Source organism: Sprattus sprattus, assembly GCF_963457725.1.
Source record: "Sprattus sprattus genome assembly, chromosome: 9".
In the NCBI taxonomy this organism is placed as follows: Eukaryota; Metazoa; Chordata; class Actinopteri; order Clupeiformes; family Clupeidae; genus Sprattus; species Sprattus sprattus.
This window is the reverse complement of record NC_137928.1, coordinates 11338286-11365677: the sequence shown is the minus strand read 5'-3', so window position 1 is coordinate 11365677 and position 27392 is coordinate 11338286. Positions and strand designations below refer to the sequence as shown.

Genomic DNA, 27392 nt, shown 5'->3' with positions numbered 1-27392 from the left:
AAACAATTAGGAATAAATGAACGTCCAAGTCAAGAATTTCTACCTGAGTACTCCCCATTAATTTGCATTCCAAGTGTCTTTAAGTTGGAAAACATGCCAGCTGAAACGTTAAGACATTAACCTAGATTTTTGAAAGAGACAGCCCCCCCCCCCCCTCTCTCTCTCTCTGTCTTGCTCACTCTGTCTCTCCTCCCTTGAGAATTTAATAATTCGCCTGAATGGAGTGAGTGAACTGAACAGGTTGGAGCTACCACGCAGTGAGGCTCGGTAGCCGTAATTAGGAATGGCACTTGAAAGCCACGCTTTTCCTCTGACCGGCGAGTCTAGACAAGGCTCTCTCAGTTAGAGGCAGGAGGCTGTGCTGCGCTTCTCTGCGCTGCCCGACCAAAGAAAAAGGTCATTCACAACCCAGCCCCCCAAGGGGAGCCAGTTACCCTCCTTCTTTTTATTCCGCAACCCCCTTTAAAAGATCGATCACAATTTCACAAGCGGCCCCACAGAGAATGTTTTCATAGAGGGAACGAGGGCCTTCTGCCTTTTATTGGGTATTGTTGCAATATACGGACAGCTGAAGAGATGTGGGGGAGTGTGTGTGTGTGTGTGTGTGTGGGGGGGGGTAGTTGATTTGTGCCTTTAATTCATTATCTGCCTGATTCAGTTAGATTACGTCTATATGACATCGCTCTAAACTTCATGTCTGTCAAAGTGGTTTCCAGGTACTATAGCAACGAGCAGCAGATGACAACCCAGATTGGTATAATGGGGAAAATTTGTATTGATCCAATTGTGGCAGGGACAGTCAAACTGGCTTCGATGGTACCACTCCGCTATGCTCCATTTCTCCTGTAGAATAATTTCTCTTTCTGTGTGTGTGTGTGTGTGTGTGTGTGTGTGTGTGTGTGTTGTGTGTGTGTGTGTGTGTGTGTGTGTGTGTGTGTGTGTGTGTGTGTGTGTGTGTGTGTGTGTGTGTGTGTGTGTGTGTGTGTGTGTGTGTGCGTGCATGTATGTGCATGTGTGTGACCCTTTATTTGAACCTTCACTCATAACATAATGACCATGATGCTACATAGCACCATTAGTTACAGAAGTGCCAATATTGGTAACTGGGTCATGTCAGAACTAATGTTAGTGGTCATTGGAACAAAAGCTAATAGGTTAACATAAATTGTCACATCAATCATTATTATAGCTGCTATGTATACTGTAAATGATGTCATTTTATTGGAAATAATCGATCATAAAGCTTTATTATAATATATGGCCAATGCAGTGACATGTTTATGACATAGTTTAGTCTTTTGATGGAGAGTTCAAATAAAGTGTTACTTACATGTGCTTTTGTGTGTGACAGTGGTACACACACACACGCATGCACGCACACACACACACACGCACACACGCACGCACGCACGCACGCACGCACGCACGCACGCACACACACACACACGCACACACGCACGCACGCACGCACGCACGCACGCACGCACACACACACACACACACACACACACACACACAAACACACACACACACACATAAAAAAATAACGTTTCTGCTGTGCTGTTTCAATCCATAATGTCATAATGCGTAATTCAGGAACAACCACCACCAGATTAAGAGTTGGATTGCTTTCAACTTTATTTGCCCGCAACCCTTTCCCCAACAGTCTAGTCTTACAGGCCTATACACCCGCTGCACTTTCCGACCACACACACACACACTTACTCACACACACACACACACACATATACACACACACACGCATGCACGCACGCACGCACGCACGTATGCACGCACGCACACACGCACGCACGCACACACACACACACACACACACACACACACACACACACAAACACACACACACACACACTTAGTGCTTAGCCATGAAAGATGTACTGTTCCTCCTCTCTCCTTTGGAGGAGTGTCAGAAGCAATGGGGGTGTGGGGTGGAGGCTTGAAACCCACTATGGCAGAGTATTCTCCTCCAGTGGTGTCATACTACTGTTTTATGTGCACTGGACCTATTGTATCATTGCTTAAAATGATTTGCTTTTCTCAAACGAGGCCCATGCTATGTTTGGTGTACAATACTTTCCAATCAACTGGTAGAATGATTTTTCACGGTGTTGCTTTACTTGATTCATGACTAAGCGGTGTATAGGTACTTACAGATAGCTAAGCTTCATCCTGACTGTTTCCAAACTTTTTTATGGGGTAAAAAAGTATAATTTCTCATCTGGACTTAATGCATTGCATTAGTGCGTCAGAGTGAGCTAGATAATGATCAATAATAAATCTGACTTTGGATAGAGGGGAAATAATAGTCCTATCTCGCTGCGGTCTCTAATAGCAGACTTAATCAGTCTGAATATCATGGAATACTTTTCCTCCCTAGCTGTGCCAACTGTAAATCATAAGGTTTATCTTCATAATGCTGTAATTGCATAGTTCTCTCTCAAACACAGCGGAGGCGTGTGTTGTGCAAATGGATATTACAAATGACTTGGGTCTCTATGAATTTTGGGTTTGTGGAGAGTCTGCGCTGGGACCTGTTCGGAAATGATAAATGATAACGACTACGAACTGCTTGTTCTTATCAGGACTGTTATTCCTGCACAGGTTCCTATTTGAAAAATGTTTATTAAGTCCTTAGGGCTAGAAGTGGTATCTGTTTGTGTGTGTGTGTGTGTGTGTGTGTGCGCGTGGATGTGCGTTTGTGTTTGTGTGTGTTTTTGTATGTGTGATGATATTGGTGGGGGGGGGGGGATATGCTGTGTGGGTGACATTCTGTTTGTTTCAGGATGATACAGCTTTGGAGGAATTTTGCATGTTAATCTCATTGGTAATTGAAGCTTTGCTAAATTAGACATCTGTGTCGAATGCTGGAGATTTCTCCACAAATAATTCTGCATGGACAACACTGGCAGTAGCAGCTCCACTATTTTGTGGCAGCTTACTAGAAACAATGTTTAGTCGAGTTATTTGTTTTTGTATGCACAGTTGTTTGAACATTTGTTGTATCTGTCATGCTTAACAATCTTCATACAACGGTTCCAGAACAAAAATCCACTTGAACAAATAGACGTTTGGTGAACACTGATCTTTAGTGAAACAACACTGCGACATGCACCAATCCACTTGACAACGCTGACCTGCAGTCTGTGTGTATGCTGTCTTGTGACATCTGCAGTACATTTTAGAGATTATCTTCGACCTGCGGCCTTGTCCTCATGACCAAACCACAGCTAATATTCCTCAACAACCCTCCCTCTTGCGTGATGTTTTACACACTAAACATGTTCTTATCCATACATCTGAAGCAAGTCATCTGTTGCTGTTGCTGTGTTGCGTTACAGTTCAGATTTGAGGGCACATGCGGTTGGCCATACTGTATGCTCATGACAACTGCTCCCAGCAGGCTGGATTATAGATTAGAGGTCAAGGCAGACAAGGGGAGAGCCATATAAAAATCCACTCTGCATCTGGTCCCTTGGAGCAGCATGCCATAACAGCTCGGTGATGCCAGGCTATGTTGTTTGTGTGTCTTTCTATTGTCATGTACATGTATTATAGCTTTTCAAGGAGTGTTACAAATTGTGTGTGCCTTTTGGTCACTTACTGGACGACAGTAAGTGTTCAGATATTAATGTATATTTGGATGTCATTTGTGTCGCTATGAGATTTGAAGTGTATATATTCAATATTATTTAAGTGTATTAAATATATTTATATATACACTCAATATAAAGTCAATCCTAAAATAGCGACAAAATGACCTCCCAATGGTGATGCACCTAAAATATCTCAGACAGTGGGTCAATGAGATAATCATTAAACAAACGTCTGTCCTGTTTTTCCTTCCACAGGGGGCATTTTTGAGACCCTTGAGAATGAGCCTATAAGTGTTGAAGAACTGGCCTTCAAATTCGCTGTGACCAACATAAACAGAAACAGGACCTTAATGCCAAACACCACTTTGACCTATGACATCCAGAGAATAAACCTATATGACAGCTTTGAAGCATCCAGACGAGGTAAGAATACGCTTACCTCTGCATTTCACTTTCCTGCTAGTTAATCAACGGCATTGCATTGGTCGACATCAAGATGTACAAAGACAGACCACTGCCTCTTATCTGTTACTATTAAATCACGTCTGTGTAAGTCTTGGAATGAGGTCGTCTAGTACCAGATGTAATTGAATGCAGGCTTTTTAGATGAGGTGACCTGCCTTGTATTGCATTGTACACACTCTTTTAATGAAGAGGCTGAAGGATGCCTTGGCCATTTATCTCTTAGTTATCGGCTCATTTTTCAACACTAAGAATAGGGGGGTCCTTAGGGGATGTCACTGATGGATTTGGTGTCTCTTATCCTTTATGCTTTACGTTCCTATCTCTGTCCACCCCTTCGTTTCACATCTATACCTCCCTGTATTCTCTCTGTTCCCCATCCTCTAATTACCTTTCATTGTTCTCTCCGTATTACCCTCCTTTGTTCTCTTTTCCTCCATCCCTACTTTTTCCTTGCACTCTGTCCTATCTTACAACCCCCCCCCCCCCCCCCCCCCCCATCTCTCCCCCAGCCTGTGACCAGCTGGCCCTGGGTGTGGCGGCCGTATTCGGCCCGTCTCACAGCTCCTCGGTCAGCGCCGTGCAGTCCATCTGCAACGCACTGGAGGTGCCCCACATCCAGACCCGCTGGAAGCACCCTTCCGTGGACAACAAGGACAGCTTCTACATCAACCTCTACCCCGACTACGCCTCGATCAGCCGGGCCGTGCTGGACATCGTGCAGTTCTACAAATGGAAGCAGGTCACCGTCGTCTACGAGGATGCAACTGGTGGGTTGAAGGCAAACACGAGAGTGTAGCGTGTAGAGAGTCGACGTGAGCCTGTATATGTAGGGTTTGGATTGCCAGTGTAGAATGCATGTAAAGGTAAGGTATTCAGAAGACGCTTTTATCAAAAGCAACATATAGACAACCTGCAGCGATTGGGAATCGAACGTATAGGTCTGCCGCTTGTAAAGTGGTGATGCTAAACACTGCATCACTGCCCAGCATGCATCACTGCACACATGTAAGTCAGTGTGAGCCTGTATTTATTGGGATTGGTTTGTTAGTGAAGAATGTAGGTGGTCAATGTGAACCTGTATTTGTTGGGATTGGTTTTCCAAACAGATTAGATGTCCTGAGGGGAGATAACAGTACTCGATGTATGATAGGGGAGTGTGGCCCCATATCTTTGTTGTATCTCACTGCTTGTCTCATAATCTCTTTAGGATACCTGCAAAAACTTAGAAAGTACCATAGGATGTACAGGTGTAATATGTTTTCTGTGTGAGATAGTGTACTCTGTCTGTGTGTTGCCACGACTTTGGTGATTACAGTGCAACAGGGCTCCCACGTTCATGGACACCCCGGAAATGTCGTTGAATTATAAAATCCCATTTGGCAGGCCTGGAGAAGTCATGAAATTCATCAAATTCTTTGAAAGTTTTGGAAAGGTCATGCAATAAGACTTTCATCATATGTAGGTCTAATAAAATAAAATGAATTATGTTATTGTACTTCCATGGATAATGTTTGTGAAACAGCTTCCACTTGATTTGACGTACCCTAACTAGCCAATTAGAAAATAATGTAAAACGCTGTCGTTTCATTTTCTTCATATAATTAGGCTCAGCCTGTGGCGTAAAGTATGCCATTTTGTGTAGTAGTATGTTGTGAAAGGTCATGAAAAGTTTGTAATGCTGTCGATGGAAACGGGTGGAAACCCTGAATAGAATATTGTGCCGCTGCGCTCACTCTTGGAATTGGCGCCATGTTTTTATTGGCTTTGATAAAAGGGCACATTTATCATTGCTTGTGTGCCATACGCATCGATCCTGCAAATGTGTTGTGTGCTTCAGATTTGTTGTTTATCGACTAATACGAGCTGGCACAGGTTGTGCATCATAATTTATCACAGCTCTGGCACCATGGGATCCTTTATGGGGCTTTTCCATGGATTATCAAATGTCACTGCTGAGAGTGAGCTTAGCTCAGGCTCATGACCAGCATGCCTTATGTATGCATGCCTCTCATGAGAACTCATAGAAGGTGTCCTAAATAACCCACAATTAATACATACTTATACATACATACTTATACATACAATACTTGGTAGTCTGTGTTGGTGTGAAGGTTAAGAAAAAGTGTAACTCTCATCAGTACGTTTAGATTTAGTAGTGCACAATTAGGCTAAAAAGATGAACAGGCCTGCCTGATTTAATCTTTTCTGTAATTATAACTTGATAATTGCCAAGTGAAAGATAATTCTGATATATAGGCACAGAAACATGTTAAATTGTAAAAAATAAAAAATAAAAAGTCTCAAAATGTCACAGAGTCATTGAAACATGGAGCATTTATTCATTTTTTTCTGGATTTAATTCCAAGAGAATAGTTCACAACACATTTGTCATCGTTAAGTGACTGCTAGCTTCGCCTTCCCAGCAAGGAAGAGGTCAGCGCCACAACGCCAAAAGTCTTCTAGAAGCTCACAGTTAATGAGGCTCCCGCTCTGCTTGTACGGATTTATCCCGCTGTTTGACAGATTTAGTATTGATGCATGTGGACCATATTCATTTTAATTTACTCCCACATAAACAGATTTTTCACACTGTTTTATACAACCTTGATTATTTATTTGTATATTTAAAAGTCATAAACAATAACACCAATAATAGAGCAGTGTGGATTATAAACTGACAGGGAAAAGGGAGAGAAGCAGGGAAGGGGGATTTGTGATTGTGTTCTGTGAGAATGTTCTTGGAATGTTCTTGGAATTCTCCATTGTAGTACTGGTGCTGTCTGCCCACATGTTTCACAAATTATGTTTACAACTTAAGTATCACTCGAGTGCATTTCAATCGCACAGCCATACCATAATCTGTCGCTGAAACTTGATTCGCATATAATCTCAAATCTCTACTCTGTTTACTTAAGTGTCATTGAAAAAAGATCAGCTCTTTGACTTTCGCTAACCTACTCATTTACTCTCTCAAGGGTTGATTCGCCTGCAAGAGCTGATCAAAGCCCCATCCAGATACAGCATCAAGATCAAAATCCGGCAGCTCCCGGGTGGAAATAAGGACGCGCGTCCGTTATTGAAGGAGATGAAGAAAGGGAAGGAGTTTTACGTAATCTTCGACTGCTCTTATCAAACATCTGCATATGTCCTGAAGCAGGTAATGCACCTTCTTTGCACTGCGGCGGAGCTTAAACAGATTTGTTGGCAACTGTTTTAGTTTGTATTTTCAAAGGGGCGTGTGGGCTTCTGTAGTGAAAATTAAAAAAGAAAATGGCTTTAGGCTTGCTTAAGTCCCAGAACTGTGAAAGTCAGATAGTTTGGGCAGAGGTCAAGCTGTTTTATCTCTCAAGGCATGTTTTAAAAGGAGTAACTACTTGACAGAGATATTTGATGATAAATTAACTTTTAACACATTTCCTAAAAAAGGTTTCTTGTCGAGAAAGGGTATGATTTTAACAGCCCCTTCATACATTCTTTTAAAAGATTAAGAGTCTTTAAATATTTAAGAAGCAATTATATTCCAGACAGGGAATTCGTTATCACTGATGTTATTTTCCCAAACGCCACCAAATAATCATCTGGTCGTATTTCTGTCACTGGTTAATTGGTTCCTTGAGAATATGTTTCAAACCCCACCTATGATAGTGTGTTGCACTTTAGTGAAGTGCGCTTCATATTGTCTCACCCTCAGGGTCAGTTTTCATGTAGAGGGTATCTGGATTAATATACTTCATTTCCTGCAGAACTCCAGTGCCCTGTGTGGATGAAAAGACACTGCTCACGCTTTGATCTTGCAGCAGATAACAGCACACAAACAGAGAAACCAGCAGGAGGTTTAAAAGGCTAATGACACGCTGTTGGAAGACTCTGAGCCACAGCCAAGCTCTGCTGTGAGGCAGCAACAAGCTCTCCTCTAGTACCCTTAACGCAGAACAAAATGCAGTTCAGACGATACCTAGGCCAGCCACTGAGGCAATGTGTGTGTCTGTCTGAACTGAACCAGCTATATTGGACCTTGTAGGCTACAAGTAAGGGATAACGGCCGACGAGCTGTACAGTTCTACAAAGATAATGGACGATGCGGGGCAAAGAACTCCACGACGCGCAGTTTCTCCGCGAAGTCCATTATCTTTGTAGAACTGTACAGCTCGAAGGCCGTTATCCCGCTTATCTCCCGTTTACAACATCCAAATTTTTTATTATTATTATTATTATTATTTAGAATTTCCTTTATCTTTAGGAAACTTAATATGTATAATAAACTGATGAATTCTTGATTTGAAGCCTAGTGCTGCCGTTAGAGAAGTCCTTCAAAAAAAAAAAAAAATGTTTCGTTGGTTGTCAATGGTAACCATTTAAGAGCATTGATATGGAACAGCGTTTTAACTTTTCTACTGGGACTACGTCCAAGGTGTCCGTCTATACAAACCTATTGTACACCCCATTAGCCAATCAGAAAACAGTATTTCGCTCCAGAGAGAGATAAGACTATATGACTGTATGTGAATGCATGTATGTAGCCATTAGTCAGACTAGTGTGTTGTGGCAGTGCTGAATCTCATAAGAAAGCAATTTCTTATGTCATCTATGCCAAGAACCTCGACTGACAATACTGTTGAATTGTATATATGAAAAAGTCCAAACATATGTTATTACTCAACAAAATATCATATGTTACTGCTGTCAAGAGTTCACAGGTGTATATACTGTATATTGGCTCTGCCCCCATGCAGGGGTACCAAAATAATGTGGGTACATTAGCTCTGTGGATTGGCGGCAAATGAATGGCCGTGCAATTGTGCATTAATGCTAATGCTTCCCTTACGAGGGCCACAAAGAAAATGTTGGTGCTATCCTGACAACAGCACCAATAAAATGCTGGTAATCTCACCTGATTGGGTAGGCATCAACTATTCAACACAACAGCAGATCATTTAAGTTAAATACATAGAGATGTGTACAAAGTGTAATTGTACCATAGTGGTCGAAATAAAAGATCAGTCACAAATCAGTCTCACAAATCAGTCTCATCAGTCTCATAAAATATACTAAACTGTCATGTGGGAAATCTGATTAATAAGTACATACTAGTAACTACAACCAAAAAGACTGTATCAATAGCTAATTAAGGTTGAAGGTCTTAGAGGTTCTGAACAATAGAGGTTAGCAGTATTCACCCTTGTACAACGTTAAATAGACCAGCATATATAATCACAAGCAGAGAGAGAGAAAGAGAGATTAAATCAGTGCATGTCGTCTCTTTCTGACAGCTGCTTTCCATGGGGATGATGACGGAGTACTACCACTTCTTCTTCACCACTCTGGTAGGTTGTATAGATTATTAGCGGGTGGAATGCCCTTTGAAGGTGTCATTTGTCATCTGACTGTGAGGAAACGTACAGTCTTGATATAAAATCAACCCATGATAAACCCACGGCACAAATATGTAGCCACAGTGGGTTTTTTGCTTGGGTTTTAATGAGCTGCTTTGTCATCTCTGTCACCTGTATAGGATAGATCATATATAATCTGTTCTTACATGGTATATATGTGTGTAAATATGTTTGTATGTAGTATGTATACAGTTACATTGAGCCCCTGTTTCAGACAATACAGTGGTCATCCCTGGTTGGATTGACCCAGGCATCATAGCCTAACCTCTTACAGTCTGTGTCTCTGCCTCATCTGTCCCCTGCAGGACCTCTTTGCCCTGGACCTGGAGCCATACCGCTACAGTGGTGTCAACATGACGGGCTTCCGTCTCCTCAACATAGACAACCCCTCGGTGGCTGCTGTGGTGGACAAGTGGTCCATGGAGCGCCTGCAGGCCCCGCCTAAACCTGAGACGGGGCAGCTGGACGGCATGATGACGGTGAGGAGCCTCTGGGACCATAATCGCATCATGTAGTTTAAGACTGCACAGACAAGCTAGGACTACCAGAATGAAGAAAAAAATAAACCTCAGTGGGCATTTGCATTTATTGTTATTTTGTAGACATATAGATAGAAACATACATACATACATACATACATACATACATACATACATACATACATACATACATACATACATACATTCATACATACAGTACATACATACATACATACATACATACATACATACATACTACATACATACATACATACATACATACATACATACATACAGTACATACATACATACATACATACATACATACATACATACATACATACATACATACATGTGCATACATACATACATACATACATACATACATACATTTGTACAGACATACAGACATACGACTGTATGTCTGTACAAATGTATGTACATGTATGTATGTATGTATGTATGTATGTATGTATTATTGGCAGTTATTGGCGCTGAGTTGTGTTCTATGTGTGCAGACAGAGGCAGCCCTGATGTATGATGCTGTTTACATGGTGGCTGCGGCATCGCAGCGAGCCTCCCAGATCACCGTCAGCTCCCTGCAGTGCCACCGGCACAAGCCCTGGCGCTTTGGCTCGCGATTCATCAACATGTTCAAAGAGGTACAGTAACCGCAGCCTCCTCCATATCAAAAACGTCATCCTTACATCTGATTCAGTTTGTGGAGATAAATCATTATAGGCATAGACTAGACCAATGGAAATCTTCATCAGATTTTACATTGAAGTACTGTTGGTGGAGATTTTAATAACCAGGTCTGGTTTGTTTGTTTGGTGTATGCACATATGACTCACACCGTTCAAACATGACATTTCTGTTTGCTTTGTCCAACACGTAAATAATGTGCACTGCAATTTGTGGGGTGACATTTTGTTTTCCTTCTTCTGAAGTCAGTTATGTGCCTAGCTTCTCCTGTCAGGTAGTCTTTGGACGTAATCACCAAGAATGTGTATTACTTGCCCAACTAAAGTAGCAGTTTTCAAATCTTTCATGATTTGAAGTATATGTTGGACCTGTGAATGTTACAGTCATCCGTCAAAACACAAATGTCTATTCAAAGACTCAAAAGCTCACATACAATAGATTTGTCAATGGTCGTCTCAAAATGACTAAAATCCTGATCATGTTTGTATTTCTCATAAGATGACTTGGCCAAAGATACTATTTTCAATTTTATTATTTTTTCTAAGTTCACATTTGACACAGTGAAGTTATTGATCACCTGAAGAATGTTATCTCAACAGTTATACCAGCCCTTCTGTATAATCAATATCTCAATCATATTTTCATAGTTCAGACCCTCTGCATCTGGGGTGCATGCTTATGAGGTCTGAAGATTGTGTTGAGCTGTTATCATTGATTCACGTAACTAAGTATTTCAAAATAGGGCACACAGCATTTCCACAATACATGACACGATGAAAGTCCATTAAAGAAAACCCTCACACACACATACTGAGAGAGAGAGAGAGAGAGAGAGAGAGGTAGAAACACAAAGACACATGCATACACACACACACATTGGAAATCAACATCAGACAGGAGAGTGATTTTAGCCGATGCGTAATTACTTCCGCTTAATTATTAAAAGCTGCTGATGGTTGTGACTGGATGTTTTAATTAGTGAGCCCGAGCCCTTTCTCGCATTCAGCTAATTAAACACAAATAGTGAGAGTGGACCTTTGAAATTAACGAGCCACACAAACACACAGAAAGGCCAGAGATGGACATTGTGAGAAGGAATAACATCATGGCATCAACCTTATGAAGGTTATGGGGCGCGTGAGGTATTGCACATCAAAAACATTCACCAAGGCCAAAAGTCTGTTTGTATTGGGACAGGGCTCGTCGTAAAGTGAATCTCAGAGTTACAAAGTAGGCACATTATGTGGTAGGAATGGTTTGAGTAGGTTTGTTGATAGGACACTAAAACAGAGATGTGTTAGGCAACCACATTGTGAATACTTCACAGAGAGAGCAGAGGGAGATATCAATGTAGGGATACCCTCCCTAGATTTAGACAGAAAAGTAAACAGAGTGTGGATGACAGACAGAATCAGAGCATTGGGACTTTTTATGGGGCTACTGCAGAGAACATTGGTGAGGTTTGAGGCAGCCGGAAAACTCATGCTATTTGTGAGATGGTTGGATTGACGCTTTCAGATCATCCAAGACAGCCCTGTGTTCTTAAGACCCTCTGCTGTATTTGTTGTTGTTTTTTTTTATCTCAGTGTGTTGCAAACTCAATTTCCTAGACTTCTTCTGATGGTGTGTATGGCAAAGATATCACCAGTGTGCCAGGGTGCGGAAGCACGTCACACACATCTGTCAAATCTCCTTCTCAGCCAGCACCACCGGGAACCAGAATATAAATGTACACCACCGTCATTCTTCTGTGTCAGAAATGCAGTTCTTAGTGTTTCACTGTGTGGATATTAAGACTGTGGCTAACATTATTTAAAAAATAACAGATATTTGGCCCTAATTTAAATGAAGGGCAATGCGACCTAAAGCTATTGTAATAATTTAAAATAATTGTGCTAATATCACAACATGCACAAGATTCTAAGCGCAAACATGGATGGGTCAGACGTTGGAGTTCTGTGTATAAATAAGTTCATTCAAAGCACCACCTTTTTCTGTGAAACTTCCTTCAATGCCACATCCACTAATAACTCAAACCATTTACCATTATACCTGATTGTGCCCTGCTTTGTGTCAAGGAAATACGTAGCTATCCCCGTCTAGTCTCGCTGTTTACTGATGTGCAAAGCCGTTTGCGGTGCTCGTCGCCCTATGAAATTGGGGACCAAAATGTCTGCCATTGTTCTTTATCTAAAGAGCAAGTGATCCTTCAGCGAGAGACATACACCGAACACCACTCAATTCAACAATAATGTAATCTGTGTGACATTTACAGGAATGTCTTGGCGGTGAAAGGTAACATTTGTAACTGCTCTGAAAGGTCCTCTGGGTGTTCAAAGCGAGAGCCCGAAAGCAGATGCTGGATAATTTGCGCTTGCGGTGCCCTGCATGTGCTGACTCCCATCAGACGGTTGGAGATTGGAGGGACAGGATTGAGTGTGGATTTGCCTTGGTAATGTAATGTTGAGTGGAGTAAATCTGCCAGAAAGGCCATGCAGTCCCCAAGCAGGATGTGGGGGTGGGGGGCATGTTAAACCCCCTCATCAATGTAGCAGCAGTGCTGTGAGGACCCCCCCCCCCCACACACACACACACACACACACGCACACACACATACAGGACTGACATGGCCCTCTCACTCACAGGAGGGTCACAGACCAAACTGGCCCCAATCTGGCCCAGACTTGGGGGCCCCCAAGAGTCAGCTTCTTCCTGGAATAGCAGACAAGCCGCCCGCCGAGCAGAGCTTTAGTGTCCATCGCCGCCTAAACCCCTCTCATTGTGCTCGCCCTAATCTTAAAAAGGCCTCACGAAAGCTCACTGAGAAATTGGAGGGCGTTTCTCTTGGAGTATAAAAAATATCCTCAGGTGTGAATCGCCTCATTTGTCCTGTGTTTGATGTTGTATCAATAAGGCTATTGAAAGTTAGTGAGGTGCTTCCTTTTTCCTTTTATATGCCTTTAAATTTCACAGATGTGTCATTTTAATATGCGTATTTGGTGTGAATATGTTGGAAGCAGAGGGCCATTACATAGTGATTGCTCACGTATCCGTAGCGCCTCTGGCTAAAGCAGAGATTACTGATGTTTGTAAAAGCCTTTTTATTCATTATGTCCTGAAGGGGGATTTAAAATTCAGAAGGATGAAACCCTGGAATACCTAAAAAGGAAAGCTTCTTCAATTACCCCTGCAGGAGGAAAAACATTTTTTTTTTCCTGGGAAATAGCTCTTCATAAAGCCCATAAGACTCAGTATCACCGCCCACTGCCAAAGGGATCATTAACAGAAAATGGTGAGACTAATGGAAGCATAGTGTTCAGGGAACATGTCATGTTCTTTTGTGCTCTGGGGTCACAAGTAAACACACATTCACAGGTAAACTGACAGACTGCTTGTTCTCTAGCTTTGCCAGTTACAGATTTTATAGTAATATAGGCGACACCCACGTTTTTATGAGGTGTTATGGGATTTGGAATGGTGTTGTTGTTACTCCTTCTCTTGAGTCTTCATAGTGTTGTCATTAATTATGTATTCTTAAGCGGCAAAAAATTGCTATGCCTGTTTGTCAGTACACTTGTAGGTACATTGGTTCTCTCCTCATGCAGGGGTAGGAAAACAATGTCAGAACAGTGGTACCATCGTCACACAGACAGCACCAAATTAATTTAAGGACATTAGCGCTGTGGACTGGTGCCAGATACTTGTAGGTGCAGTTGTGCATACATGCTAATACTTTCCTCATGAGGGCCACCAAGGTAATGTACTAGTTAGAGGAAATATCATTAGAAGATGGATAAGTAGAGGAAGTGCAATTTAGGAAAGGAGGTGCTCTGTGAAGAGTTGGGTCTTCAAGAGCTTCTTTAAGTCATGTCATGGTCATATATGTGTGTGTGTGTGTTAAATACAGAGATGTTATGCATTGCATTTGGTTTACGTAATGCCACCAGTTAAATTGGGTGTGCAAACCCCATTTCGGTGATCAGAGCAACCCACGGAGCAAGGAAGCATTATCACCTCTCCAAGACCATCTCAGGACCCATCCACGAAAGACTCTGTTCCATTTAGATACTTAGACTCAGAACGTACTAGTGATATTCTGTGGCTCTTACAATAAATATCTGGCTCTGATCCAAACTGCTTCAAGCCTCCTCTGATTGAGACTCCATTCTACAACCAACTAGACCACCTTTTAGAATTAAGTGTAGTAGCCTAAATATAGAGAGAATCTTACAGTAGAGAGGGATGCTTCTGCTCTGGTAGTGCCAGTCAGCCCATTTCACCAACGTGGAAACACGAATGATAGGCATCAACTATTCTACACAACAGCAGATCAAAGTGAAATTTCTACCGTAGTGGTCAAAACAAGTGGTCACAAATCAGTCTCATATACCAGTGTCATCAGTCTCATTAACTATGCAAAATTCTCAATTTAAAACTAATTAATAATTAACTTAATAACTACAACCAAATATACTGTATCAGTCGATAGTCAAGGTTGAATGTCTTTGGAGTTCTGAATAGTACAGGTCGACAATTCACTCTTGCGCAACCTTTAATGGACCAGCAAATGTAATCAAAAGCATTTATTTACAAAATGATCAAAAGTTAAACAGAGAAGGTTTAATCTAACTAGATGTACCTAATGTATGGGTTAAAGGGGAGTGTGTGAGTGAGTGTGTGTGTGTGTGCGTGAGCATGTGTGCGCTAGTGTGTGCGTGTCGGCTGTGCGTCAGACAGAATGACGGTATGTTTGTTTGTTCTGCCTTTATATGTTCTGCACGCTCCTATGCGCGGACGTGAACACAGGTGGAAAGTCAGACACAAAGGAGTATGTGAGGCTAGAACTTTAAGTTTCCTCTCTGTGGCTATGTTTAAGGCCAATTCAAAGTATGTGTCTGTGTTCCAAGTATTATAATGGTGCAAGGTTAGGGAAGAGGATAATTGGTTTGCTTGCAAGACCCTGCGTCTGTGTGAGGCATACCTAATCTCAACCTGTGTATGGTGTGGTGAAGCTACCAAAATAATCTAACCATGAACAAATACTGCAACAATTAAGTTTCATGAGCAAACCAAATCAGTATGTGAACATTGACATAAGTTACATGTAAGAAGTTTGATGCTTTGTGCCAGATGTCACCAGTCCCCAGTCCATGGCATGGAAAAAGAACGGGTTTTTTGGGGTGCTGCTTTGTTAGTTGACAATTCTGATTTTCATAATGAGCCAGTCTGGAGAGAGTTTCTGATTCTGATCGCTCCCTTCTGATAGTTCCCTTGTTCTTGCAGGTGGTCTCTAACTGGCTTTGTTGTTACTCTTGCTTGTAAGGTTAGCTAATAGACTTCCTGTTACAGCTGCTTGGGCTAAACAAACGTGTTTACTCTCAGTTAGCGGTGCATACTTAGCTAACAAGGAATCATATGCAGGCCTTGGCATCGCTGCCATAAGAGTTTGGTGTAGGAGGAAGGGTTCAGCTTCAGTGAAGGTGGTCTTCAGGGAGGTGACAGTAAGAGGGGTAAGAGAATGAGAGAGGAAGAACAAAGGGAAATGGGGGTTTTGTTCAGTGGCGTAGTTCAGGTTAGAAATACAGCTACAGGAAGGGATTTGAGGAGAGATGTGATTGTTTATATAATGGCTTACATTTCATAGTAAAAGTCACACAATGAAAACATTAATCTGTCCCAGTTGTACCTATACACTGCTTATAACTAAGGCAGGTTCAGGATTAGCATGGCTGTCTTACAGTTTCCTTAAATGCACTCCAAAGATACACTCTACGAGTGTCAGACAGGATGAACTTCCCCTGCCAAGAGTAATACAGTTTGGCTGATTCTCTTTAACTTAAGAGCACCTCATTATTCCAAGCCATAAATTCTTAGAGGCAAAGGAGGGTCATTGACACCACCTCTTTCAGATGATGTGTCCCTGTGATATGGTTGGCTCACTCCATCTCTATCAGTGCCCAATTATTCATCCCACTTTCTCTCGGTTTTTAGAAATTTTCACAGTGAAAACAAAATGAGATTCTGGAGCCAAATGCACACTCTTCTTCAAGGTTCATGGGGAATTATTCGGCAAGCAACAGTGTGGATGCAAATTCTTTTGTGGAAATCTGTGTAATATGGCATCATACTGTGTGTGTTTGTGTGTGTGTGTGTGTGTGTGTGTGTGTGTGTGTGTGTGTGTGTGTGTGAGTGTGTTTGTGTGTGTGTGTGTGTGTGTGTGTGTGTGTGTGTGTGTGTGTGTGTGTGTGTGTGTGTGTGTGTGTGTGTTTGTGTGTTTGTGTGTGTGTGTGTGTGTGGTGTGCTTTTGTGTATGTGTAGGTGGGTGTGTCAGTGTGTGTGCATTCTCATTGATTGTGTCTTCATGACAGGACCCTGGCATATTCATACACTACCAGATCAAGCATGACACAACTTTAGCAAACTTTTACAAACGGAGTTGTTTATCCCTCCCTCCTTCTAGGTGCAATGGAGTGGATTAACGGGGCAAATCATAATAAACAAGACAGATGGCTTGAGGAAAGATTTTGACCTGGATTTCATCAGCCTGAAAGAGGATGGCATGGAGAAGGTGAGTTCAATTTCCACCAGCTTTGCCAACTCTCATTGAGGCCTACATTTCGTAGGTCTTACAACCACCATTCAGAGAGTTGTGAAGATGGACTGTGCATTGTTTTAAAGTAGTTGTGAGGAACCCCAACAGACACCATTGGTTCTGTGTGTGGTTTTAAAGTAGTTGTCAGGAACCCCAATAGACACCATTGGTTCTTTTAGCTTATTATCAGTTTCAGTTCATCTGTTTTGAAATCAATGAGACTCCAGATAATGATTTGTGTGGTTTCTTCTTAAAACAGTGTTCTTAAAATTTTAATGTGATGCATGTCTTTTTTTTTTCTTCAAAATATTTCTTTCTGGCCAAAAGACGATTATAGAAGGCACTAGCCGACTGAATAAAATCTGGAAGAAGGTTTGTATTACATAGGCCCTGGTACCATTGTGGTTTGGTGTTTCCAACCCCTCACTGCCCAACAATATCACCTCCCTCCTTCCAATCAACACCCTGACCTGCCCCTCTGTGTTTTCACGCCTGCACTGCATTGAACAGAAGTTCTCTTTAACTGCCATTTAGTCAGCAGATTACCGGAGAGTGACGGCTCGAACAGTTGCCCTCGACGCAGCCGCCCCCGCCTAATAAAACATAGGTTTATTGCCATGTTAATAAGCAGTCGCGAAACAGTGTAAGCATATAATCTCCCTCTCTCTCTCTCCCGGCTCGGGCAATGGTGTAATGACGGCCGTGGCTAAGCAAAGGCGACGTGCCGTAGCAAATGACACTCTTCCCTCTTCCTTCTTCCTGTCAAAGAGAAGCACTCGTGCTGACAGTGTCATATGGGCAATTACGGGGGTTCATTTCGCTCGCCTCCCTCGCTGGCTGGCTGGCTGTCTGCGTGCACAGCCGCCTGTCACCCCAGAGGAATCTCCTGTGTGTGAGTGAGCGGAGTTCATTATGGGGCCACTCCGCGTGAACATCACAGCTCGTCATGACGGGAGTTAAATGAAGGACAGAATAGATCATGTCTGTAACAGACAAAATAAGCCGTCATTGCGTAAGAGCTCAATGCATTCATGTCAGCAGTTCGGTAATCGCTTGACATTCATACAGTGGGAAGGATAGCTTCCTGATTTATTTTCTGGAATGTGCTCGAGTTTTTTGAATCACTTTGATGCAGTGTGATAATAAAGATTCATTGTGCATACAATAGATTGCATCATCCCTCTTTTCCTGAACTCCAACACAACTCCGTGTCTGGTTATCATTTAATTACTTATTTCGTTTGTGGTTGAGTCTTATTTTGTCTTATTATATCAATTTGTCGAAAAAACTGAATCTGACAATATACCAATTTTTTTCATTAAATTAATGCCAGAGAATATTTTTTTTAAGATAAAAGTTTTTGTAACTTTGTTTGATCACATTTCCACAGATTGGCGTATGGAACTCCAATACTGGTCTTAATTTGACTGAAAGCAACAAAGACAAGTCATCAAATGTCACAGACTCAATGACAAATCGGACACTCGTAGTCACAACAATTCTGGTAAGATGTAACGATTGCATAAAAGTTCTCTTAAGATTTAGAAGTGATATTAAATGATACAATGAAATTGCCTTTCAATTACACAGGAAAATCCCTACGTAATGCACAAGAAGTCTGACAAGCCATTGTATGGAAATGACCGGTTTGAGGGCTACTGTCTGGACCTGTTGAAGGAGTTGTCCAATATTCTGGGTTTCTCCTACGAGGTGAAACTTGTGACCGATGGCAAGTACGGAGCTCAGAATGACAAAGGGGAGTGGAACGGCATGGTACGAGAGCTCATTGACCATGTGAGTACCTGACGCTCTTGTGTGGTCTGGAAATGGGCAGTCCAGATGAAATGTTGAGTGATTAGATCTACTTAGAGTCAAAACTGAGATTCAGTTGTATTGTCAGTCTACCAAACATTCCTAATCCAGAAGGAAGGTGTGCCATTACATTTCTACTCTTCGGGAATGGTTATGGGGCTGTCAGTTAAGTTTTTCACAGCTTAATCCATCTAACAGATAATTAGATAAATCTAGCTGTGTTCTTTGTTAACCTCAGACAAAACTTCCACTTTGTCATCACTCAAACCCAAACCACTGTGTCTTCATAGTTCACAGAAACGGAATTAAATTTATATTGCTGTAAAATGTGTCCTTTGATGATGTCTAGCATCTCATCTTCAACAGTAATAATGAATCTAGTGCTGGAAGTTACTAAACAAACCTGTTACTTTTTTAACCAAGTCCTGATTTGTTTTTAATGGCAGGTGGCTGACCTGGCTGTTGCTCCTTTGACAATCACCTATGTGCGTGAAAAAGTAATCGACTTCTCCAAGCCCTTCATGACTCTGGGCATCAGCATCCTCTACCACAAGCCCAACGGCACCAACCCAGGAGTGTTCTCCTTCCTCAACCCCCTGTCCCCCGACATCTGGATGTACGTCCTGCTGGCTTGCCTAGGCGTTAGCTGTGTGCTGTTTGTCATTGCCAGGTAAGGGCCATCCAGGTAGTGTTAATGTTCTTTTTTTTAACACTAAATATCCTTTTTTTTTTTTCCTCTGAGCAAAATTATTTCACTATTTTGGTTTTTCTAAGGGAAAGAGAACAGGTGTAAGCAAATTACGTGTTTATTGTTGTGTAATTATTCTTAGCCTGACAGGGATAAAAGTGTCTGGAAGGTTGATTGAGATATAATTTAATCTGGGCTTGTGTTGCTGAACACTTTGAGGATGTCCGGAGCAGCTGTTGGTGGGAGTCTGCCAGAGGGGAGGGAGCACTAATTGGAGAAAGATGTTTCCTCGGCTGAATTAGATGCAAGAGATGAGCAATTAGACCCCTGAAGTTAAGGGTATAAACAATCCCAGGCAGATCTGCCCATGATGTTCAAATGGGGGGGTGGGTTGTTGAAGGAAAAATCAAATATCGCTTTGGCAGCCAACAAGCAGTTGGCCCGGCAGGTGCATTGTAGCACCAGCTACTCCTGTGGAGCCCACACACTGATTTGTATTCTTTTGATAAGTTGCTTCACATGAAGTGCTCTGCTAAATAATGAATCATTAATAAATGACTTCAGATATAGATGTGGTTTGGTGAGTTAATAATAGTGAGATCATTTTGCTCATAGCAGACTTATGACTGGTGTTCTCTCTGGCTTCAGGTTTACTCCATATGAGTGGTACAACCCTCACCCATGCAACCCAGATTCGGACGTGGTGGAGAACAACTTTACCCTTATAAACAGTGTGTGGTTTGGTGTTGGGGCTCTGATGCAGCAAGGTATAGTGAAACCCTCAGTGGATAATATTAAAAATGTTGTTGTTGTCCCTTGATTTCACCCATTTTGGAGTGACTTATTGTTTGGCTAGAAGTACAGTACTGCTTATCATTTGCCCAAACTAGAAAAACACATCAAAAGCCCCCCCTGCTGTTTCATAGTTTGAGGAATATAATAAAATGTGAGATCTGAAGTAAGTGAAGCAATCAAACCAGTCTGAATCTCCCCCTCAGTATCTGGAGCTATATCATAATTGTACTCCTGTGGTATCTGACCATCTCCTTTTGATGTCATTGTCACAGGATCAGAGCTGATGCCCAAAGCTCTTTCCACGAGGATCGTTGGAGGAATCTGGTGGTTTTTCACGTTGATCATTATCTCCTCCTACACTGCCAACTTAGCTGCTTTCCTCACGGTGGAGAGGATGGACTCGCCTATCGACTCAGCCGACGACTTGGCCAAGCAGACGAAAATCGAGTATGGAGCCGTAAGAGATGGCTCGACCATGACTTTCTTCAAGGTGGGGATATTTGGACTGACCTTCTGTCTGGTCTAGCATCTCTTGTCACAGTCATTTTGTGCTTTAATGGCAAGAAAACCTTCTATGGGGGGAGCTGTGGCGCAAGCGGCAGCAGCCCTATACCGTAAGTGGGTTGGAATACCCATGGGGACCAGGTTCGAGTCCGACCCGCGGTCATTTCCCGATCCCTCTCCCGAATCTTTCTCCAGCTCATTTCCTGTCTCTCTCTACTATCCTGTCCGATTAAAGGCATAAAAGCCCAAAAATAAATCTTAAAAAAGAAAACCTTCTATGGGTGAAGACTGTCTTGAAGCTGATAATTATGGAAGGAACTGTTATGGTATATATGGAGATATACAGCACAGATAGTGTGTGTATTTATCCTGTAGATATATGCTGTACAGATATATAATTGTGTACTAGCATGGCATGACTTAAACACACTACTAGGAGCCATTTTGATCATCTTTTAAGCAGAGGTTGATGCCGGATTTCATGGCTATTTTGGTGTGGAAATCCAAGCACGTCCCCGCCACACACACTTTCTCATAGTATTCATCTCCCTGATGTGTGGGCTATAGATTGCCTAGCAAGCCTACACAAAGGATTATTTCCAGCCATTCATCTTAAGATATTACAGCCATGCATCAATTGTGCGCGTCTACCGCAAGGACCCCACCACAATGATGGACGGCTAAAATGGAGATAACTCGGTTTAGTGAAGGAGTTGGCGTCTGGCGAGGGGGAGACATCTGCCTGTTTGATGTGTCACCGTCAGTGTCCCGTCAAATGAAAATAGGACAAGTTTTATTTTTTCCCCCACCTTGGAAACCATGGATGCTGATTACTCTGTGTGTATCTCGACAAGCAGGAGCCATATTGAATGTAGAGAGCAAATTGAATCAGTGCTTTGGGAGATTTGCGCACAGCTGTCATTCGTGTTCGCCTGTGTGTGTGTTTGTGTGTGTCTGTATGTGTGTCTGTGTGTGTGTGTGTGTGTGTGTGTGTGTGTGTGTGTGTCTGTATGAGGGCAGACAGGGATTTGTTCATGGAGTCATAAGCTGCAGCATAAGTGTGATAGGCCCAGCAGTTTCAAACAATGTGTCTCATTCACCATGCGCCTTGTTCATGCAATGCCAATCCAGTTACACCTCGATATCCTGTCCCAATGACCTTGGCTGTCTTTTCCTCCTTGGGTAGAAATCTAAAATCTCCACGTATGAGAAGATGTGGGCGTTCATGAGCAGCAGGAAGAACACTGCGCTGGTGAAGAACAACCGTGAGGGCATCCAGAGGGTGCTGACCACTGACTATGCCCTACTCATGGAGTCCACCAGCATCGAATACATCAGCCAGAGGAACTGTAACCTCACACAGATCGGAGGGCTCATTGACTCCAAGGGCTATGGAGTAGGCACCCCCATTGGTAAGAAGCTTCAGGTTGTGTGTGTGTGTGTGTGTGTGCGTGTGTGTGTGGGTGTGTGTATGTGTGTGTGTGTGTGTGTGTGTGTGTGTGTGTGTGTGCGTGTGTGTGTGGGTGTGTGTATGTGTGTGTGTGTGTGTGTGTGTGTGTGTGTGTGTGTGTAGTGTGTGTGTGCGTGTGTGTGTGTGTGCATGTGTGTGTGTGTGTTTGTGTGATGTACATTGCCCAACAGTTCCCTCGGATGAGATAACCTAAGAATCATACTGAAGGGAAGTGAGGTATTTTGTTCGGTGAATGTAAATTCTATTGAATGATGGATGTCACAACCGTCACTTCGGAATATTTAATGTTTCATGTTGCATCAATAATGGAGATGTCTTTGAATATGTCTTTGAATATTTCAAACCATTCCACTATACTAACTGTATCAAAACCAGATGATTGACACGCTGACAGTAACATGACAGTTGACCTGTCTACCTGTCAGGGTTGCCTGATGAGACACAACCCCACACAGCCTTACAAATACATTTTTTTTCATTATCCTTCCTTCTTGTTTTTGATCTCATCCTCTCCAGGATCCCCGTACCGGGACAAGGTGACCATCGCGATCCTGCAGCTGCAGGAGGAAGGGAAGCTGCACATGATGAAGGAGAAGTGGTGGCGAGGGAACGGCTGCCCCGAGGAGGACAGCAAGGAGGCCAGCGCCTTGGGGGTGGAGAACATCGGCGGCATCTTCATCGTGCTGGCCGCCGGGCTCGTGCTCTCTGTGTTCGTGGCCATCGGGGAGTTCATCTATAAGTCGCGCAAAAACCTTGACATGGAGGAGGTGAGTGTCGGCCAGTGCGAGTGGCACAACAAGTACTGACACGTGCATGCCGAGAGATGAACACGACCTGTGGAATCGATCGATCGATCGATTGATCGATCACGTTAGGGAACTCTGCCCAGCTTTGGTTTGGGATGGTATCACACACAGATCAGCTGGTTGCATGTCCAGCAGACAGTTTTGAGGCTTGAGGCTTGAGTGGTGACTGGCGCCTGGACTTGCCACCAAGGAGTTCACCATGTCGTAGATTAGTTCATGTTAGATGTAGTTTCAATTTAGAGTGGAAAGAAAACTTGAAGACATGTTTCTCTTAACACAAATATGATCCTTCCTTTTCTTATTTATGGTGAGACGTCTCACTTTTTAAGACACAGCATGTTGGACTTGACCTGGGCCTTTCCATGGTTTTTTATTTCATTTTATTTCCTTCATTTTACATGGAATTCATCTGGATTTTTTCTTTAACCTCAGATTTTATCAAATGACATTTTATTGGTAACCTGTGGTGCATATATGTTCTCAATGGACCTTAAGAAGAAACCATCATTGAATGATTAATAATGTTATGATGATTTATATCCAGGTATGAAGATTCCATGTAAAATCAATTTCAGATATCCATTTGATTTATATTATTTTCAGTGTCCACCACCAGTTGGTCATGAACATAAAATTATTTTGTTTCATAACATTTTCCATTGTTATTTTCTGATGTTATGTAATATGAAAATTATGAAATGCATGTTGAAATTCCGTTCTGTAGCAGTTTTTGCTTAATTACTTAAATTGTGTGACAATATTTTCAACCTTCGTGTGATTCTTCTGTTTTTATGTCTTCTGGATGAGTTTGTCATGGCCACATTTTTTCTGCATGCTCAACCTTTTGTTACTTTCAAGGACGGATAAGTGATTAAAGCACCCACCTGGATCCTGTTAACAGTAGGACAGACTTTTTGTTTGTTTATAAACTGACCATTAGGCTCAGGTTGTATCACAGACAGCATAAGGTTGTATCACCGACAACATGAGGTTGTATCACAGACAACATCAGGTTGTATCACCGACAACATCAGCGCACAATGCATCATGTCTATGCCCTGCACACATTTTGCCATTTCTTATCTTGAAAAACTCAAGTTAATTCTCCAACTCACAGTTAAATGGCTCCTTAAAACAGCACATTGTGTGCTTCAGTTAATGCTCCACTGAATCGCATTGGGTCCACTTCAGAAGATGTATTGCATTTGTCAGAAGTAGAAAAAGTGTGCTTTTTCTCGATCAGTTCCTTAAATCGCACTGTGTGATTACTAGATGACTGCCTCAGTGTTTGTTAATTGAAGCAGGACCAGTGAAGGAGTTCAGTAGATCAGTCATGCATTCTAAATCCCTTTATTTTTCCTCTTCATTGAGTTTTCATCTGAAAAGGACATAGAGAAAGAGCAATCTCTTTTTTCTACGGTGTTTTGATTAAATGTTTAAAGATTTCATCGGAAAAACTCTAGCAAATGATATTATCATTGTAGAATAATATTAGAATGATCTTTGAAACAGACAGTTTGTAGTTAAGCTTTCAGAGCTGACACACATACATACAGACATACAGACGCGCGCACACACACACACACACACACACACACACACACACACACACACACACACACACACACACACACACACACACACACACACACACACACACACACACACACACACACACACACACACACACACAAATCCCCTGAGCTAAGATGAAGTGGTGTAAAACCTGACATTTGAAATTAATGTGCACTCTGTTTTCTGTCAGTTCTTTTGCATGTTTTACAATTTCCATATAATTATGAGCTTCTGCCCAAGGACAAACTCCCATCAAAGAGACTGGTCTTGAATTCATGAAGGCAAGACAGAAATTATAACATGCAAATCAATATCAGATCTGATGGGGCAATGATTCCTAGAGTGTTTGTAATTTGTAGGTACCTTGAAATTGGCTTGGATCTTGTTCAACAAACAGAAACTTCTAAAATGACAAGAAAATATTAGTTCCACTTAGAAAAAAGCGAGATATTTATAACTGTGAAGGTAAATAAAACATTTATCATTGCCAGTGACTGTTGATATAGTTGTAATAACACTCTGCCGTCAGTGTAAATGTATACATTTCCCTTGAGAAAATATATTTTATATGCATTCACTCCACACTAAATGAAAATTCATTAAAAGTCAAAATACTGACGTCATCCTAAATATATTGTCTGGTACAGTGCCTTCCATCTGCACTTTTCCATTTGAAAACTACGCAGTGTATATCAACTAGATTTTTTTAAATGTTTAGTAGGAATCCAAACTGACTGTTGTTGGCTATTGTTCTGTGTGTGCGCATGCTACGATTTCAGTGTGACTACTGTCGATGGTTGCTATTTGACATGCTCATCACTGAGCCCATTCTGTCTCTTTGGCAGTGTACCTCTCTTAGAGCCGTAATGGAGGAACTGGGTGTGGTGCTCAAGTGTCAAAAACGGCAATTAAAGAAAAAGACCAAGGAAGGAGCCGGAGCTCCCAGCTTCCCTTTTTGCCACCCTCGAAGAGTATTAAGGAAAGAAACTGTGGCATAGATCCTGAGCCCTCAGAGCACAGGTACCAAGAACACGTGGCTCACCAGTTTATTTGATATGATACAAAAGTGAGATTACCTGTGATGAAACGTTGAATCATTTATGAATTCCTGGTGTGTTTGTATGTGTGTGTGTATAAGCGTGTGTTTTCTGTGTGCGTGTGTTTGTTATGTCTGAGTGAGTGAGTTGTATTGACATGATGCTGAAGTTATAGTTTCTGTTTTCGTTCTATTTCTATGTTGTTTGGCAATTTGTCAAAACATATACGTCTGGAAATTCAATCTTTCTTCCATTTTGCTTTAAATGGAAACATGTTCCAGTGCTGTAGAGATTTTACTGAATAAATAAATAAAGATTTATACAAAAAAAAAAAAAGACTCAATGTTTCAGTACTGAAGCCTTGCATCTAGGAAATGTGGTTGTTTTCCTGAGTGCCAGTCCTTTACAACCAGTAAACTAATTTGCTTTTTCGTCCTCAGTTATAGCTGTGATACTATGAAGTCCTTTGCTTTCACTTGAGGGTTGTCCACACCCGTCATAGAAAAAAAATATAGGAAATGAGGTCATTTGAAGCAAATCTCTGTGTAGGAGCCTTCATTATCTCACATATCACCCACACACTAAATGGATCAGATGGATAACAGCTCTAAAATAATAAGAAAAAAAACTAACCAGAGACAGTACACAGCTTAGCAGTATGTGATAGAAAGGAAGGAAGGAAGAAAGAAAGAAAAAAACACTACCCACTTCTTTTTTTCTGTGTGGCCATAAGGGAGTCTTATTTCTAAATAAGCCTGCTTGTGTCGTTCTTAAGCAGTGGCTGGCCTGTTTTAAAGTAATCTCCTGTGGAACAGAGAGGAATAAACAGGACTGGGGAGTCGGCTCTTTATCTGAATTTATGATAGGTTTGCTTTTCTCTGTGCTCAGGGAGAGAAAAAGAGGGATCTTTCAAAGTAACTTAAGATCAACAAAATCGGTATTCTCTTCCTTGTGCATCAAACAGGAAATCATGCAATGATTATGGGTTACGTTACCCCTAGTGGATGTCAGTCCCCATATTAAATAGATTTGTTTTCCTGTATACCAAGACATGTTTTCCTGTTCAATTTATCATATGAGATATGAATACTTCGATGTTAACATTTATTTCACAGAAAAGCTTGTAATAAAAAGATGTAATAATGACCATAAGCAGACCTACGTAGCTCTCATCAGCTGAAAATAACCTTTACAGTCAAACTAAATCCAAATCATAAAACCAATTGGCTTGTTTCACTTCCAATTCATTTACTATAGAGTGCTTGCTAAATAAGGGAAGATATACTGCCAAATAAACTGTTGGATGAATGCTAGATTTAGGAATGGAGCCACAGGAACTGGACTCACACTGCGCTCACACACAGCTGTTTCACAAACACATTAATCAGAGGTGCCTGCCACGGGCTTCCCCTCGCTTTCAGGGTGATTTCGATCTGTTTAGCAACAGCTAAGCATC

General features: G+C 41.8%; 1 protein-coding gene across 4 annotated transcripts in view; it reads left to right on the top strand.

Moving 5' to 3' along the window:
* The window catches only part of grik1b (glutamate receptor, ionotropic, kainate 1b), a gene marked incomplete at both ends in the record, with an annotated part of 39728 nt that extends 13831 nt beyond the window's left edge, over nt 1-25897 (top strand). The window contains 16 exons of one of the 4 annotated variants that reach the window (XM_080844609.1): nt 3870-4037; nt 4589-4846; nt 7055-7236; nt 9350-9403; nt 9778-9951; nt 10470-10613; nt 17117-17224; nt 17576-17620; nt 18639-18752; nt 18839-19042; nt 19507-19730; nt 20397-20515; nt 20816-21033; nt 22234-22459; nt 23035-23285; nt 25745-25897. In XM_080844609.1, coding sequence (XP_080700735.1) covers nt 3870-4037; nt 4589-4846; nt 7055-7236; nt 9350-9403; nt 9778-9951; nt 10470-10613; nt 17117-17224; nt 17576-17620; nt 18639-18752; nt 18839-19042; nt 19507-19730; nt 20397-20515; nt 20816-21033; nt 22234-22459; nt 23035-23285; nt 25745-25897 — 2642 coding nt within the window. Of the gene's footprint in view, nt 1-3869; nt 4038-4588; nt 4847-7054; nt 7237-9349; nt 9404-9777; nt 9952-10469; nt 10614-17116; nt 17229-17575; nt 17621-18638; nt 18753-18838; nt 19043-19506; nt 19731-20396; nt 20516-20815; nt 21034-22233; nt 22460-23034; nt 23325-25744 lie in introns of those variants that run through there. The other 3 variants (XM_080844610.1, XM_080844611.1, XM_080844612.1) reach the window with 3 other exon arrangements.
* Nucleotides 25898-27392: the final 1495 nt, after the last annotated feature.